The sequence below is a fragment of the Pomacea canaliculata genome, linkage group LG4 (genome assembly GCF_003073045.1).
Source record: "Pomacea canaliculata isolate SZHN2017 linkage group LG4, ASM307304v1, whole genome shotgun sequence".
Lineage (NCBI taxonomy): Eukaryota > Metazoa > Mollusca > Gastropoda > Architaenioglossa > Ampullariidae > Pomacea > Pomacea canaliculata.
Genome location: NC_037593.1, coordinates 23,980,138 through 23,997,827, shown reverse-complemented (window position 1 = coordinate 23,997,827; position 17,690 = coordinate 23,980,138). Strand labels below are relative to the sequence as shown.

Below are 17,690 nucleotides of genomic sequence, written 5' to 3'. Positions count from 1 at the left end.
GACAACTGTCCCTGCAGATTATCTAATACATATGATTAAAAAAGGGTTTGTCTTTTGCCGACATTAACGATCGAACCTCGTAGTTATGAAAGGGGTTACCAAAGGGAGGCAACTATGTAAATCAAGGTGAAGGTTCATAGTCCATTTTGATAACATTCGATCTATTTTAGAGTTTGCACGAGCACGTGTGAAAGCTTTGTAAACAGAAAATGTCATCGCTTTTACGAGCTTTTTGTGGTTACCACAGAATTTCAACAAAATGGTAAGAGGTTTAACAGTGTGTGTATGCTCCACGCAGTTTTAATGCATTATCTTTGTGGCAGACGACAGTCTAGTTTCGGTTTTAGCAGCTCTAAATGAAAGGCAGCAGTCTTGAGGTCGACGACCGCCCGTCGCTGGCATCAGTGACTTGTCATGCTGCTTGCTTGGAAAATTGTGCATGTATCAGTGCTTAACTGCATTATCTGTTGAGCGTCTCGATGTGTGCCATTTTATATATATTAAACCATAATATGTGCTTGGAAAAAATGCAGAACCCACATGTTCATGACAGTAAATAAATCAGCGCTAGGCTGGACTCCCCCATGTCCTTTTTATCGGGTAAAAGAATGGTTTTTCCCTGTGGGTTCAATTCCTGATATTGTATAATTAATTAGTCGAAATCGAGTACGGGGTGGAATCAGAGAGCTAGGATTCCTCTTTGGTGGATTAAATGAAAATTAATTAAGGTCAAGGTCCCTTTTGAATGGCCAGATCGACGATCGATCAGTTCTCATGTAGCCAAATATTAGCCACACATTTCTAACAGACTGATCAGAACTAGAGCACCAGTCTTCAACCCTTTACCGAGACTCCGTGGGAAAACTTCCATAACTTTATTAATTATTATTGCGTTTTTAAAATTGCTGCGTTCTGAAATATATATATAAAAGGAATATATATATAATATACTATATCGTACATCCTGATATCATTAAGAAGCAAAACGCGTGAATGACAAATCTAGTTGTCAGTGGTCCTTATAGCATTCAGAAACTAGGATGTGCACATGGCAGATGATAGGTTTATACACACAGAAGCATCAAACATATCTCATATATATCCTATTGTTTTCAGTTAACCTATATTTTCCAGTTAACATTTGCATATAAGAAAATTTTGCCTCAGGTATAATAGTCTGAAAGACAGTGCATCATAGTTCAATAAAACAATACATTACAATTTACATTCTCAAAAACGTTTTTTCCAAATTATTCCAAAAAGGTCTTAACTAAATATATGTTGCAATGCCAAAATAAATGCACTTTGTTTGTTTGTTTTTTTTTTTTAATCAAAAGCGCAATAGTAATTATTTTTAATTCCCAGTTTCCAAAATGTTATCACAATATATAGTACCCAAGATTCTATTTACAGTTCTGAAACCCATATTTTAATTAGGTTTTACGTCTTATTTTTATTTCTTACAATTATGTTCACAGAGCTTATATTCTAATCTTATTCTGATTAAATTTCAGGAAAGGACTTGTACCATCGTCATATCAGTTCATTCAGAATGGTAAGTAGTTAGACTGAAGATTTAAAAACAGAAATGTGGCTGATAATTAAATGCAAAGAACTAAAATATGCTTAAAGTCTTCATAAGAAAGTGACCAGACTTATATAATTTAAGAAATTCAGAGTTTAATGAAAAACATTTGTTCTTGGATATGGAAGAATTACTAGGAGAAATAACTGTGCCCTCAGGATTTTTTATTTAGTATTTTTTTTATCAATTAGGATTAGTATCAACCTACAATCAGAGTGACAAGACAGATTATGCATATGAGGTAGGTAAAGTTGCTGATTTGCATTATTCTTCCTAAAAAAGGTGCAGACATATATATTAAACATGTTTTGAAATGTGGACACCAGTTCTGCAAATTCTTGAATTTTCTATATCACTATATATGAACGTACACTGTTGAATATACACTTCCACATTTGTTGACATTGATTTTACATGAAATCCCAGAATATTGTTTTTCTCTAATAAGCAAATAAATATAGCTAATCTAAAAAAATAATATATTCATTGAAAGCAATAAAGAACTGTATTTCTTTCAAAGATGGCTTGTTCGAATATTCGATATGGAAAAGGCGTGACACAGGAAGTTGGTCTGGTAAGTATATCTGTTTTATATCAAAAATCTGTTTTAAAATACAGTCACTGAATAGCCGTTGTTGTGGTTTGGTTTTAAAAACATGACAAAATGTGTCAAGGTGTCCAAGATATCAATGCTTCTCAAACTGCTTTTTAAGTGGTGAGAAAGTATGAACAAATCTTGTATATACCATATGGTAAGTGTAAAGAAGCAGAATATAAACATGTTTTGGTTAATATTCCTTTATGGTTGTGACAGGACTGCCTAAACTTCAAAGCCAGAAATGTTTGTGTGATGACGGACAGTAAGCTAGCAAAAATGGATCCTGTGCGGGTGGCTCTTGAGTCCTTAGAACAACATAAAGTTCCATACCAACTGTATGACAAAGTGCGTGTGGAGCCATCAGACCAGAGGTATTAAATCTTTCTAAGTTGACTGGGAAGTTAAAGTGTAACACTATTATTGTTATCATTTTTTTTTTGTCTATGTTCTTTGTGCCATCTTGTTGGGAATTATTAGAAAAGGAGACAGGAATGAGAAGCAAAAGAAGGAAATAGAGTTTGACTGTCATGCTGGTGTGGGTCGTCTGGTGGTGCAACAGTTAGTGCCTGTCACCAATACAGTACGTGAGGGTTGGCAGTCCTGGATTCAGTTTTCATCTTGGGTATGCTGCTGTTTCTCCTTACATGGCATCTGTCTACATGACTGACTGCCTTGCTGTGATATATCATTAGTTGCTGGCTCAGAGTAAAACACACACACACACCCATTCCCCTGTCATGCAGGTGGTTGTAGTGGAATTTGCAAACTGGAAAAAAGTGTGTGTGTGTGTGTGAGAGAGAGAGAGTCTGCATGCAAATGTGTGTGTGTCTGTGTGTGTGTGGGTATGCATGTCTGTGAATGTCTGTCTCTGTACATGTGTGTATCTGCATGTGTGTGTATGTTTTCATGTATATGTGTCTATATATATGTGGTTATGTGCAGCGGCTATAGTAAAGACTGGAAGTGTCAGGTCCACAGCCCTCTTCTGCATATGATATTAGGATTTAGATTTCCATCACCAAATGTACATCCTTAAGAGAATTAAGCGTCTCTCCAGCCCATATAATTCTGTCTTACTTTAAAATTTGTTTGAATCACAACATAGACTGAAAGTAGACTACCAGGTGACTACCTGGTATTTTCCAGCAGGAGACGGATAAAGGGATAAAGATCTCAGGATTACCACAGTAATACAATAAGTGCCATATTGTTGGGAGATATATGTACAGTATATTTACACTGGATCTTTTGGATTTCAGTCATTTATCCAGCTTATTCATTTCCTTTTTTTCATTTTTATTAGTGCAGTATTCACTGCTAGTTGGATCAGGGCCGCCGAGAGCCAGCCCGGGCCCCGGGACAGACGACCTCTCCGGGCCCCTTGTACTTGTAATCGTAAATTATTTTCCCAGTATATAATGTACGTTTACAATTCGAATCTCAATATCTACACTTCATTCAGTAACGAAATATAGACTGCAAACAGTAGGACAAGTGCACTAGGATCTACATCACTACTTGAACATAAAGTTGTTTACATGCGAGTGGTTAGTAAATGAGGACAAATGATGTTAAAGGATCAGACTTGTAGCACTCCGCTCCACAGACCCCCCCCCCTTTAGTAAGGACTATTACGTCAGCAGCGATGTCAAAACCTCGACAGATGAGAACAACTGCTAGAGGTATCACATAGCCTTTTGTTCTAAGTGCTGCGAGTTTGTACTAAGCTCACTGACGTGCAAGGAAATGTTCTCTGTGTAAGTGATTTATACTTCTACATGTAAAGAGGAAGAACCGAAGAAGTAAATGCCTAAACAAGTCTTCATCGAGTGTCGTTAATAACCTCATTAAAAAAAGTGTTTGCTGCGACGAACAGCAGAGCACATCAGTTATCATTGTTATCAACTTACATAACAAACACGCAGCACCTATCGAAAGTCCCTTCCTATATTATTCCTTTAGCAAAAAACTCGATTACTATACTGTATGGTAGTGTGCGACATGGCAGTTAGGTGGGATGGAACATAGCACGCACACAGGGAGGGTGGAGGCTGGCGATGGGGGGTGGTCGCTGGCCGGGTGACAGTCACGTGACAGAGGGAGAGCTGGAGGGAGTCTGTTACGACTGTAGCGGTAACTTGGCTCGTTTAAAGATCTGAAAATCTGCGGTGTCACACTTTCCTGTACAAAGTCACTTCAGTCATCCGTTGAACAGAGGAATAGAACATGTATACAGCGGCTCACACTGTAATATTTCTCAGTATTATTTCAATGTTCAACAACTCAACGTTATAACCACGTAATCAGCGGACTGCCACACAGGCTACTTACATTCTCTTACTTCCAACTCACACAGAGTACAACTCAGAAAAAATCGAATAACGACCACCTAGGTCTACCCCAGCTTTTTTTATAGATCCCTTCTAAAATGCTAAAAATACAAAAAAAAAAAAAATATTAAAAAAATATATAAAAAATTAAGACGCAGTACGCCCTGACCTTGACATCGCCACTTCCGCCAAGGCCCCGTCAAACTAAGAATACTCAATTTCGTAACAGAGTCGACTAGCGACAGGATGCAGGTGCGCGGATGTGGTTGGGAGGGGTGGAGGATGAAGAGGCGAGGGGGAGAATGAGAGGAGACAGCTAGCGCCAGCCGACGATTCTTGAGAGCATAGGACTGACAAGTAACTTGAGCAAATAAAGCCGTTTTTACGAACCCTCGCTACTATGCCACTTTTGCTCGGTCCCGGTAGGTGGCATAGTAGCGAGATTTGACTGTATACAGCATCATCCATATATGACAGCTTCCTTGAAGACAACTAGCGCACAATAAGAAAGATTCCGAGGTGGCTTTGGGGGACGGATGGTGGATATATAGTATCTCCTTTTTACCGGGGGCTTTGTCGGCAAAGAGCAAAAGAAGGTCGGAGGCCGATGTGTTATTACAGGGCGATGCTGGTACATCGCCGGAGGTCGTGCGATCGTCCCACACCTTTAGTTACAGTAGTCCGAGTCCTCCCCTTTCCGGTGACATAACTCTCCTCCCTACCTCTCTCCGGGCCATCCACCCACCGTGCGAACACTGTCTCTACACTTAAATTACCTTTCTCATGCTAGCCTCCTCTTTATCATTCTCCTCCAGCTCCAAACTTCCCGCGACACCACCGTGATCAATTTATAAGTCTAATATTTGCGGGACAGCAGTTTTTAAAATGATTTGCAATAATGTGTTCTATTTTGCTGGCTGCGATAGTATTACAGGATAAAATAGTCTCATTGTATCAAGGATCCACTGTGTAGACTAATGTAGTTGTTTGTTTGGTGATGGAGATACGGTTAAAAAAAGTCTCAGTGTTGCTTAGTAACTACGAAAAAAAGCAGCCTTGATGTCTCTCGCTTACAGGCTGCAGCGCCAGGGGCGGGCCCCCACCATGTCGGTTCACAGAGTGGCCACACATCAGTAACATACCTGCCTGATCTCCACTGTTCATTCCGATTTGCTTGCAGGGCCCGCCCCCTCCTCCACCCCACCCTTCCCCGTAGTGGCACCTGTAGCCAGCAATCTCATGGCACGAACGTTCTTCAGGGCGGTTGACACGCGATAAAATCTTTGGTGTCCAGCGGCCGTCACCTCTTGGCTTGTCCAGCGAGAATATGATACCCGCTGACTACACTTCTCACGACAGGCCCCAGCACCCCGAAATTGTATTCTACAGACTTGAAACTCAACTTCTGCATGTGTAATGCTTGGGTGTTCTGTCCTTAGACCTTTCTTTAAAAGAAAAAGAAAAGGAGAAGAAAAAAAATCCAGTGACCAAGGCCGGGCCCCCTTGACAGCCGCGGGCCCGGGTACACCAGACCCCCCTGTCCCCCCCTCTCGTCAGGCCTGAGTTGGATTATGCACCTTGAGCATGTCATCATTAATGGGAAGTGCATTCTATAAATGAACAATGATTATTATCATGATTATTTTTCACAGAATTCCTGATACATTGCTAGCATTAAAAAAAAATAATTCCATTCAGTATATACACTTATCAAGCTGTTAACTGTCTCCTGTTTCAGCTTCAAAAATGCAGTTCAGTTTGCATTAGATGGAAACTTTGATGTCTTCTTGGCAATAGGCGGGGGATCAGTGATGGACACATGTAAAGCTGCTAATCTTTACTCCAGCAATCCAAGTGCAGAGTTTTTGGACTATGTCAATGCTCCCATTGGCAGGGGAAGGCCTGTCACGCACACTGTGAAGCCTCTCATTGCTGGTACAAGAGAATTTGATTTTCAATACCTTGTTCTATATGTTTTTCTCATCATGCATTTTATTTCGCTCTTTATATGAGTGTGTTTGTTCATTTTCAATCAAATGGATCAAAACCTGATAACAAAACACTCTTCAGAAATAAAAATAAGAATATAAGAATTGAGTGTATCAAATTACAGTGCTGGCTGCAGTGGGCAATCATCTTCTGCATATTTGGCATCAAGAGTATATAAAGCTAGTAAGGTCATACAAAGCTTTGTACATAAGATATTTATGATATTTATATAATATGATATTTATGATTTCCTAAGCAGAAATGTCATATTGAGCTGAAATGACAATTTCTTTCAGTATCAACCACAGCAGGGACGGGAAGTGAGACAACAGGGACTGCTGTCTTTGATTTCTTAGCCCTTAGGTCCAAAACAGGTGAATTGACATAGGAAAATTTTTTTATATGTTTTGTAAATATGTTTTATATTGGTTTTATCTACACACAGAGAAATATATATTTGAATATCATTAGAATTTTGGGAACAAGGTTTCTTCTTTGTTGCTCAAATCATAGTTCTGCTGTTTGGGGTACATATTGAACAAAGTATTAATATCATGTATTTGACTATGCATAGTTTGGTATTTAAAGGTTTTTGAAGAGGAAATAGTACAGAAGTCACAAAAGTTCTTAATTTGGTTTTAAAGATATGGTGTAAGTTCCAGCTGCATGACAGGACTGTCTAGGATTTGGAAAATGTAAGTGCATGCAAGCCCTAGTAAACCTATAGTGTATGTGCAAATGTATGCATAAGAGAGAGACCTTGGTCTGAACATCTTTTTTCTTGTGTCTGTGCATACACTGTTGTAAATACTTCAGGTATATCCAGCAGAGCTTTACGACCCACTCTAGGAATCCTTGACCCTCTCCATTTGAGAACAGTTCCAGAAAGAGTGACTGCCTATACTGGCATTGACGTTTTATGGTAAGTTTAAAACAAGGCTAAACCCAGTTCATAGTTAAACACAAAGGTTTTTGAAATTATGCTTTTCATAAGCATTAAAAGCACATAAAAAAGGTAATTAGATAACACCATACGTGGCAGTGATACAATAATAGCACGTCAATAGTCTCCCTTGGACTGATCACAAACAGATAGGGACACGACATGATGTCAGACCTACTATCAACAAGTCAGTGTGGATCATTATTAAGTTCACTTGATATTTAGAAATGTTATAGCTGCCTAAAAATATATTTGTCGAAAACATTCCCACAAAGTAAGTGATCTTTTTGTTGTTTCTGGTTTGAAGCATAACAAATATTTTATTCTCATCTTTCATGGTTAATTGTTCATCGGTTTTTTTTTTTAAACTTTCACATAAGCATTTATCAATAAATCTATCCAGCATTATCTTAGTAATGAATGTGGTTGATTTTTCACGACTAGAGTACTTATGCTGGTTTATGTATGAATATTCTGCCATTTTCTTGGTTGGAAATATTTATTTATATTCTTCGATGTAGGTCATGACACTGTTTTGGACATTTGATTAATTTTTCTTAGTTTTACTCCAGTAAATTATTTTAGATTTAAGTTCTAATTTTGTTCTAGTCATAGACCTTTTGGAAAAACATTTTTTATTTTTAAACATCCAAACTTTTGGAAGTCTATTTTTAGGGTGTGACATGCTTTACTAGTGAGCTAATTGGGTCCCATAGTTATTGTTTTTCTTCATGGAACATATGAAGCCCATGAAGATTTTAACTGGTTCTTTTTATAAATAAAAGCACAAGACCATTTGTGTTGAAAGGGTCTGGTCTTTTGAAAAATAAGGAGTTAAAATATTCAGAAATAAATAGCCAGGAAGAAGTTTTGATTGTATTATCTTTTAGTAGTAGATTGTCATTTTCACATTTCTTTTGTTTTATTACAGATCTACATAAGCATTCTTTTTTAAGACTGTGATATTATGATGCTGGCTTCATTGATTTCCGTTTTTTTCAGTCATGCAATAGAGTCATTTACTGCTTTGCCTTATTATGAAAGACAGCCCCGCCCTGATAACCCAATTGCACGGCCTGCCTACCAAGGTAGTAACCCGATCAGTGATGTATGGTCGAGGCATGCCTTGACTATAACTTCCAAGTTTTTGAAACGGTATGTTCAGAATTTATTTTGGCTCTATTTTAATGAAGAGGATTGGAGTGAAATTTACATACTTAATTACAGTCAAGATTCATGCAAATTATGATTTTATTTGATCCTTAGTATTTTTGTTTCTACTTTTTCTGGTGCTTAATCATCATCTACATAGTATGCTGACTTTTGTAGCAAGCTGTGTTTTTGTCTAATTTTAAGAAGTCTCTCAGCTCTGTGTGTGTGTGTGTCATTGAGTATTAATTGCAGGCTTGAACTTTTAGAGCTGCAGATTTAGATTTTCTTGCATAATGGAGTGAAAATTTTAGTTCCTCAGAATCTAGCATTCATTAATTTACTATGCATGGCTAAACCATATGTAAATTAGGAAATAATTAAATGACTCAAGTATCCATTTCTCACATACTGAAACTTGCAATAGAAATTGCAGGAGAGTTTCATTAAATAATATTTTTTTCTGTAATGATATTAAAAAATCCCGTACTTTATATCAGAGCTGAGCTTGATGTCTTGACCTAACATTATTAATGGAACATGCTGGATTTGTTTTTTGACAGGAACTGAAACAGGAAGTTTATTAATTTTCATTTTAAAGTTCAAGAAGTTCTGAAGCATCAAAATCTGTTTAAAGACTGCTAATCTAAAATTCATCACAGAGCATTGACAAAGGCACAAAGTTCACTGCTAACATTTCTTGACTGTTTTGATGCATATTGGTATCAGTAACATATCTGTTTTTATTTTTGCTTCCCTGTATTCATTGTATGTGCAGTGCTGTGTACAATGCAGATGACTTTGAAGCACGTTCGGAAATGTTGCTGGCCAGTTGCTTTGCTGGAATTGGTTTTGGCAATGCTGGTGTGCATTTATGGTAAGTTGGTGACCTTTCATGCTTGACATCTGCATGCAGGATGTTGTCATATCTTACTCATGCTGTTGCAGAGCAGTGTATAACCCTGATGATGAAGAGGCAAGGTCTCAAATGTTGCTTGCTAGCTGCTTTGCAGGTATAGGATTTGGCAATGCTGGTTGCCATTTGTGGTAAGTCCAGCTTTGTTTTAACCATCTCATCTTCTTGATTTTGATGGTTATTAAAAAAGAAATAAAGATGACAGTGAAAACTCTGTTGTTGCATACTTTCATAGTCTAGATTGTCACGTCTGATTCTAACTGCTTGATTGAGCTAACCCTCTGAATGCATGTGTTTGTCTTACAAATTGTTTGTAAAGAAAGTCTAACAAGTGCTCAAAGAGGGCCATGTAGCAACGAGTATATATGATATGGGACAAAATATAACACATTATTCATACTGAGTAACTAGTGAGCATGAGATAAAATGTGAAGATTAAAGTTTGAACTTTTGCTTTTATGCAGTCATGGCATGTCTTACCCAATCTCAGGCTTGGTGAAGACATTCACATCAAAAGACTATGACTTGGATCATCCAATGGTTGTAAGTTATTTTCAGCAGTTGGTGTTTACCTATAAAAAAATTTGAAAATGGTCGCTATTTCAGTTCTGAGTATGATAAGAAGGCTCTACATTGCAATGAATGCCACAAAAAGTCAGGTTTGAATCCCAGTTACTGTGTACAATGTGTAGTTCACAGACTATTTTCTTAATGGATATTATTCCACACCAGGCATACAACTTGTTTTCAGGTGTAGGAAAAAGAAAGTGCTGTTTGTAGATTGCTCTTGTTTATGTTAAGGTCATTTTTTTATTCAAATTTGTCTCCACTGATGATGTAACAAAAAGGTTGTTGACTGAAAGGAAAGAGAGTGTTATTTTTTATGTATTTAGCAATGATTCTTTTTTGAGGCTTTCTATTTGATTGTTAAGGTAAAGGAGTAGGACGTTTCCTAACATTTTTGTTCAGTCATTGAAGAGTGAGGTGTTAAAAACCACACTTTTTTCAATGCCAGCTTTATTTTTTCCTTTCTCACCCTGCTTCACCCTTCCCCAACCCTCACTGGAGTCAGCAGCTGGATCAACTGAGGGAATCCCACTGGGCTATACAAGTGTCAAGCTGGCATGCCTCTGGGTTTTGTAATCAGTCCTCTATAACTGTTTGGCTGTCTACTTCCCCTTGATTGCTACCTTCACTACAATGCGTACAGAAATGGCATTAGTGGCTGGATGCAGAGGCTTGGAAGGATCTTTTCAGCAAAAGAAATTGGCTTAAACAAAACAAAACTGTACTTTAAGCTACAGTACTATACATCAAGAACTAAAATTTGAGGTATTGTGCATGCCTTAGTTAAAGTCTCTACTCTCATCTGTCCTTACATCAAAAATACTGTGAAGGTTATTGAGAGATGCACCTGTCTACATAGTTTATCCTTGGCTATTGTTATCATAAAATCATAGGCATCAGTGAAAGCATGGTAAAAGAAGTTTCTGAAGAGATTGTAATCAAATTAGCTGATAGCATTTTCCTTTGACAGCCACATGGACTTTCTGTCATCATCACTGCTCCAGCAGTGTTCACTTTCACTGCATCAGCATGTCCTGAGCGCCATCTAGAGGCAGCGACATGCCTTGGTATGAGATTGTGACTTGTAGTTTATAATATGCTTTTTAAACACTATACCTACTGGTAAAATGAATTATGCAGTGGCACAGGAAGATACTCAGCTTGGGGAAAAGGGGGGGGGAGGCAAACTCCATGCTGACAGTGAACAACGTTCACTTTCTTGCCGCCTCACTATCTTTTTTGATGGGCAGCTGTCCCTCTTGTCCCAACACTACTGTTATGCTTTAAGCTTTGAGGTTTGTTATGTAATAGGCATTTATCTATCTGTCTTGTTATCTATACTCTTGTTTCATTGTCTCTAAGATCCTTTACAAAAAAAATGAGTTAAGGTGTAGCATAGTATTTTAAATGTTTTTTAAACAATGCAGTCACTCATAATTTAATATTTATAAGAAAACTGTACTATGTATTCAATTTTTCATAGGTGTTAAGCATTTTTTAAAAATTAGCTGATAACATTAAACCAAAAGTTTCTCAATAGGAGCTGATGTAAGAAATGTGAAAAGAGAAGATGCTGGAAAATTTCTGGCTGATGTTCTCCGCAAGATCATGCTTGATATTGAGGTTCCGAATGGTTTGAAAGAACTGGGCTACACTTCAACCGATATTCCTGAATTAGTAAAAGGCACTTTGCCTCAGGTATGCATAGATGCATTTATAAATGCATGTATATTTCTTTAGGAAAGATTTTATTGTTGTTCTTGTGAGGGCAAAGAAATTTTTAACTGTTCTTCCAATATTTTGTTGATCATTTTGAATTGTTCCTTTCCTGATGCTGGACAAGAGTCAGATTTTGCTGGGCTATCATATTTGCTTTTTGTTTCAGCATCGTGTGACGAAATTATCACCTAGGCCTGCCAGTGAAGAAGATTTTGCTGCTATGTTTGAGAGTTCATTGACAGTATATTAACATCACCATGCTTTTCAAGTATGATGCTTCTAAGAATGTTAAGGTAAAGCATATAAATCCACATAAAGGGATATTTTGATGATGTGAAAACATATTTATTAAGAACCACAAAGCATGAATGAAAATTGCAAGTGGAAAAAGACTTAAGGTCGTGCAGTTTCTAGTTGAATTTTAGTTATTTCGGGTTTTTTTCTGCTGATCTGCAAAATATATGTTTATGCAGTGTATACAAAAGGAATAATATTCTCATATAATGTAAAATTGTATTTCAAACAGTATTCTGCCCTTGACCATGAAACATGTTTCAGAGTATTCAGTGGCAATACAGAATGATGTAAGATACTTTAGATATTCTGCAGATACTTTTGTTTTATAACTACTTTTCTCATGGTCTAGAACTATATTCATGCATTATTAATATGTAAACATAGTAAGTGAAAGTGCATGAAAGGAAAGCACTTACAAAAATAAAGTTATGCAGAGGAAAAATGGTAATGAAAGCATCTTAACTTTTCCTTATGTATAATTTTGGAGTCTTATTTTGCATTTATATTTCTCATCAAGTCCTGTATAGTGAGCCGTAATATAGCCTTAGTTGCTGGCATGGCATAAAACACAACCAACCAACCTGTACATGCGAATTTTTATTGTGTTGTGCTTGGCATTGATTTGAACCAGATAATATAAATATTTGAAAAAGATCATGTGCCTTATGGAGATATGTTTAGCGCAGTATTGTAGCATTTTTTAATCTTTCTGTATGGTTTACAAAAATAATAGGAGAATACTTTTTATGGTTTTGTACTGTTGCTTTTCTACAGGCATGGGGCAATAATTTACCTGCGTTAATGGAACTGTGTTCAGCTACTGTAAATTGATCTTGATCCAAATTGATCAAAAATCATGACCAGCTGATTCAGTCCATATACATTTTATGTACATCTTGAATTTTTGGAACCTTTATTCTTTAAGTACAATGTCTTTTTATTGTAATCGGTTTAATTAATGATAATGGTTTGTTTCTACATAATGATATAATTGGGCTCATTTCCATGAATTACATTGGAAAAAAAAGCAATATTTATATACTGAGCTCTGTTTCCTGTAGTGCAGAAAGTTTCAGCCATGATATGATTAGATGTTTTCATACCCTAAAGTCCATGTGAATTTGGAAAAAAGTGATCACCAAAGAAGTACTTGTTTTCTAAAAAGCATATGATCATTAATTAAAGCTTGCTAAACTTAATTCATATCCTAGTTCATCATATGTGTGTTTGGCTACAGACTTTTTTTTGCTTGTTTCATGGTGGTTAGAATTGCTTGATAGTTGTATGCATTTTTTAAGTAGTAGTAGTAGAAGGTGGATGTTTTTGGTTAAGGGTAGTATGATGGAGGTTGAGCTAGAGCATGGAAGGGAGGAGTTAACCATACCAGTTGGGGAGTAAAAAAAATATGCATTTTTTGGGGAGAAGCAAACAGAAACCAAAGAACACTCCATTATAGTCAACCATACACGCACATATACAGCGATTTGCGATTATAACATTTGAGAACGAGAGGAGACATCATTGGCTGTGGATACTTTGCACTTTTTCCCATAGCAGTACACATGCTTGCACAATATAACATTTCCACATCTCCACTGACTGGTACCTGTAGTCGGGGTAGGGGACCGTGAATAGACATAGCTTAAGGCAGACCTGGGCAAAAGGCTGCCAGCGGGCCGCATCCGGCCCGCCTCCTGTCTCTGACCGGCCCGCCCGCTGGCCCACCCTCCAGTGTATACTATATAAATGTATACAGTACAGTATTGGGTAAAACTGAGTTAACTATTAGTCCGGCCCCCCTGCTTTGGGCGATAGCATGCAGGTCCTGCACAGGCCGACAACCAGTCCTCTCTTTGACGTTCGTAAGCCAGTTCTTCTTCTGGCCATCTATAGCCGCCGTGGCATCGACCACCATCCAAAGTACTTTTAAGGACAGTCTTCGACAAGGTGTCGTGCCGGGTCACATGACCAAACTTAACCAGACCATGCAACGTGCGCTGCTTGATTGTTGCAAGTATAGATCGAGGTTCATGATGGGGTCCTACCATATTGTGGTGACCGTGCTTCGTACAAAGTCATTAGTTTTATGTTGTCTATATGAGATGCGGAGCAGCCTCCTTGGGTACTTCAGGTGCTAGTTGTTCTCCAATGACAGGACTCCCCCCTGTTTCACATCTTTAAAGAAGGATCGGTACAATGAGGAACTTAATGTACAGACTGTACACGCAAGCGCGCGCGCACACACACACACACAAAACACACCACGCGCGTGCCTTACACACATCTTGATCATGAGTACCATATCGAACTGAAAGGTGTTATATACGTATCCACTCGTAGAGTATGATTGAAGAAAAAATTAATCACTTGATTTTTGGATCGACTGCATGGTTATAAATGGTGACATACATCCCTGGAGCGAGCAAAATCCATTCATTGTTCGTTACGAAAACCGCAGATTGAAAAACAAAATATGATTACTTTCTCTCTCTCCCTCTCAAATATTCAAAATATTCTCATGCTAAGGGTTCGCGCTTTCATTTCTGTTTTGCGTCATCTTTGATTACTCTTGTTCCTGGCCCGTGTTATTTTATGACGGCTTTGCTGAGTTGGGCCTGAAGCAGCATTGTCATTGTTGATGACGTAGTTTTTCCCGCTATGTCTTACAGATTTCTTCAAACAGAAATATGGTCGCCTGAGGTAGGTTGGTTTTTTTCCTGATATAAATATCGAATTGGAGTGACTTTGAAAAAGATTTCTTTCTTTTGGCTTTCCACTATTCAGCATTTTTTCTTCAATCGTAATAAAAGTTTCTTGACGATTCACTCACTGAAGAGAGATTATACTGGATTTTGAAATGACAGGAAACTAACATCTTTCAGACGCTTGTGCGTTATTTTTAGATGGAGTTCAAAAAGTACAACTGAAATCACTTAAGGTTTTCACAGCGCACAAAAGATTTGTTACTGTTATTTCGAATCTGTTAAAAACGACGTAAGTCAAAAGTTTTGCTTGTTAATCTTCATTTAATTACACTACGCTACGAAGTATCTTGTAAACCACTGATATTTCTGATTTAACAATTTGTGGCTGATGGAGATGGTTTGGCGATGTCATTCTTAAATTACTTGACCAGCGAATGATTCGCAGGAAATTGAATTATAATTATCGGAATTTTTTTCCTGAGGTTGTAATTATTGCTTGGGAATATTATTGCCTGGTTAATTCACTCGGTACTTGTGGTACTCCCAAAAGAACAGGCTACGCGTTAGTAAATGGTTTGAATTTAAAACAAAGATGCTAGACTTGGAAATCAGTTTGAACACGTCACGCGCTGTACCAACGTATTCAGTTTAAGATCGCTACCTTACAGGCTCTCTTCCCTCATTTCTGAGCGCTTTGCTTCTTGTTGCTGCTGTTTTTGTTGTTGTTAAAGCTTATCTTTTAATCCTGTTATAACAAGCGGGCAAAATGTTGATTTATAGTGTTTATTTTAATATTTGCGTTGCTCACAGATCAGTATTTGAAATGTAGGTGTTTCTTCCTAAAAAGTACACGAACACACCACCACATTTTACTGATCTCATTTATTGATAAATTGCAGGTTTTATTTTAACGATTTGAGAGAGATTTTAAAACACTATATCTCGTCATTAAATTAAAGGCCGATGTGTGAAATCAACGTTTTCTGTGGTATTACTATGAAGCGTTTTTGCGTAAAAGTCTACATGAGAATATGACTCCCGGTTTGTAGCTCGAAACGCAGATTTCTCAGCTGTAAATATATGTACCCTAGATAAAAGAATGACGAAGTTCAACATAGGCATACTTCAGTGATTATTAAGATTACCAACGGTTGTATGGACCTTCTCGTAATTAGGTGTACGAAGGTGTGGCGTTCAGCTCTAGTCCTGCTTATTACAGTCCTTGCTGTCAACCTGTGAGCGCACATCTCGTGGGTATTTCGTTCATAGAGGAGGATCCATCTAAGTTCAAAATCTACCCAAGTTGTGGCAAGCGCGAAGGTTAGTCTGGGTACAAGTATTAATGATAGCAGTAGCTTGATTTCATCACCTATACACGAGAGCGAGCCCACGCATTGCCTTGAGTTCTCGATTTTGCTCTGGGGAAAGAATGTGCTCTCGTTTCATTACTGCGGCCCTGATAGGACAGGCCTTATCTCCCGTAGGAGGAATTTTTTTTGTGCATGATAAAGTGGTACAAGATGAGTATTGTACATAGAATTGTGTTCTCTTTATATCGCCAAAAAAGGGGCAAGTCCTGAGTGGCTAAGGTTGATAAACAATGAGATTAAAACCGAATTAACCTTCATCATTAAAACAACAGAACTCCTTCTGTAGACACTATTATATAAGCTCCAAACAACAGTAGGAATGTCACGTGATACACAGCGTAACCTAACTGTATAGCAAAAGAAGTTGCATGAATCTCACACTTATAGTAACGCATACATAAAAAGTATACTTCGAAGTCAATACTTAACTCCGCAGGTCTGACAGTTTTGAAATTGTATGCCAGTTTAGAGACTATGCACGTTAGATGGACCGTCCCAGAGAATTTGACAAGATGTTCTTTGTGGTTACTACAACAGCTGCTGGCATAAAGGATAAACGGAAATAGCCTTTGGGATGATCCAATGTTCCAGTTATAGAATTAGGGATATTTAATCAGAAAGTGAATGATTCACAATACCTGCTGATGGTCAAGGAATCTTCTAGCTAGGAGAGATGGTGTTTAAGCCTACGAGAAATTAGCAAACAAAAGTCTTGCCTGTGCATGTGGTATCTCAAGGTGTTTATGAAGAATACGAAAGGTAAACAGTTTAATATCAACACCTCTTTGCAGTGTGTTGAGACTTTTTTTTAGTGGATTTAGAATCAGTGCTTTAAAAGGATTTTCTCCATTACTTTCACGACCAACGATTGTTCAAGACCTCTGTTCGATAAGATGCTGAGCTGAAGCTTTCTTCATAACCAGTACAATGGCAGACGAATTCCGTGCAGAAGAGACTGAGTACGAGCCCAGAGAGCACTGAAACAGGTGTTGTGCAAACGCCTCCAAGTTGATTCCCACAGAAACGTAATGTTCTATCGCAAATACCATGAGGAAATAGAATCTTAGTTTTAGCCCTTAAGCTGATCTTCAACAGTCCTATATTCTTGAGCCCCTGCCACTTTATACTGCACCTTTGCTTGGTATAACTTTGCGTACTGCCGTTTATCAACTCCTTTTTATAAACACATATTTTAAACCGATGATTCCCTTTTTCCTTTCTTTTCTTTTCTTTTCTTTTTTTCTGAAGCCACGAATTTTTAAAGTAAATTAATTTGGCGTCAAGCTATTTTTACCTTTCTGTCCAACTTAGTGACAAGAATGACATATTTTATACAATTCTAGCTGTGCGCAAAAAATGATTCAGAATAATTCACATCTTCCGTTTTTTGACAAATTTATAGCTTACCAGCAAATATTACCAAAAATGAAGCGAACACTTGTCAAACGATATGGACATAAACTATGATAAAAATTGACAGGGAAAAAAGCGCTCTGCTAAAAAAAAACTGCCTCAGTGGACA

The 17,690-nt window shown here is 37.6% G+C and overlaps 1 protein-coding gene across 6 annotated transcripts; it reads left to right on the top strand.

The window, feature by feature from the left end:
- The first annotated feature begins 108 nt into the window (after positions 1–108).
- Positions 109–13,292, top strand: LOC112562216 (hydroxyacid-oxoacid transhydrogenase, mitochondrial-like). Of its 6 annotated transcripts, none has more exons than XR_003098813.1 (14): positions 109–262; positions 1,515–1,555; positions 1,777–1,826; positions 2,106–2,159; positions 2,400–2,554; positions 6,252–6,448; positions 6,799–6,876; positions 7,319–7,424; positions 8,448–8,600; positions 9,373–9,471; positions 9,975–10,053; positions 10,583–10,701; positions 10,770–11,144; positions 11,618–11,669. XR_003098813.1 is itself a non-coding variant. In XM_025235311.1 (14 exons), exons 1-14 carry the CDS (start codon positions 210–212, stop codon positions 12,044–12,046), a joined length of 1,404 nt encoding a protein of 467 aa, XP_025091096.1. In that variant the 5' UTR covers positions 110–209; the 3' UTR covers positions 12,047–13,292. The 6 variants fall into 6 exon arrangements, 2 of the variants coding, with proteins under 2 accessions (XP_025091096.1, XP_025091095.1); XR_003098814.1 differs by having other exon boundaries at positions 10,583–10,842; positions 11,048–11,144; positions 11,618–11,638; XM_025235311.1 differs by lacking the exons at positions 9,373–9,471; positions 10,583–10,701 and adding exons at positions 9,543–9,641; positions 11,963–13,292 and having other exon boundaries at positions 110–262; positions 11,048–11,144; positions 11,618–11,775.
- Positions 13,293–17,690: the final 4,398 nt, after the last annotated feature.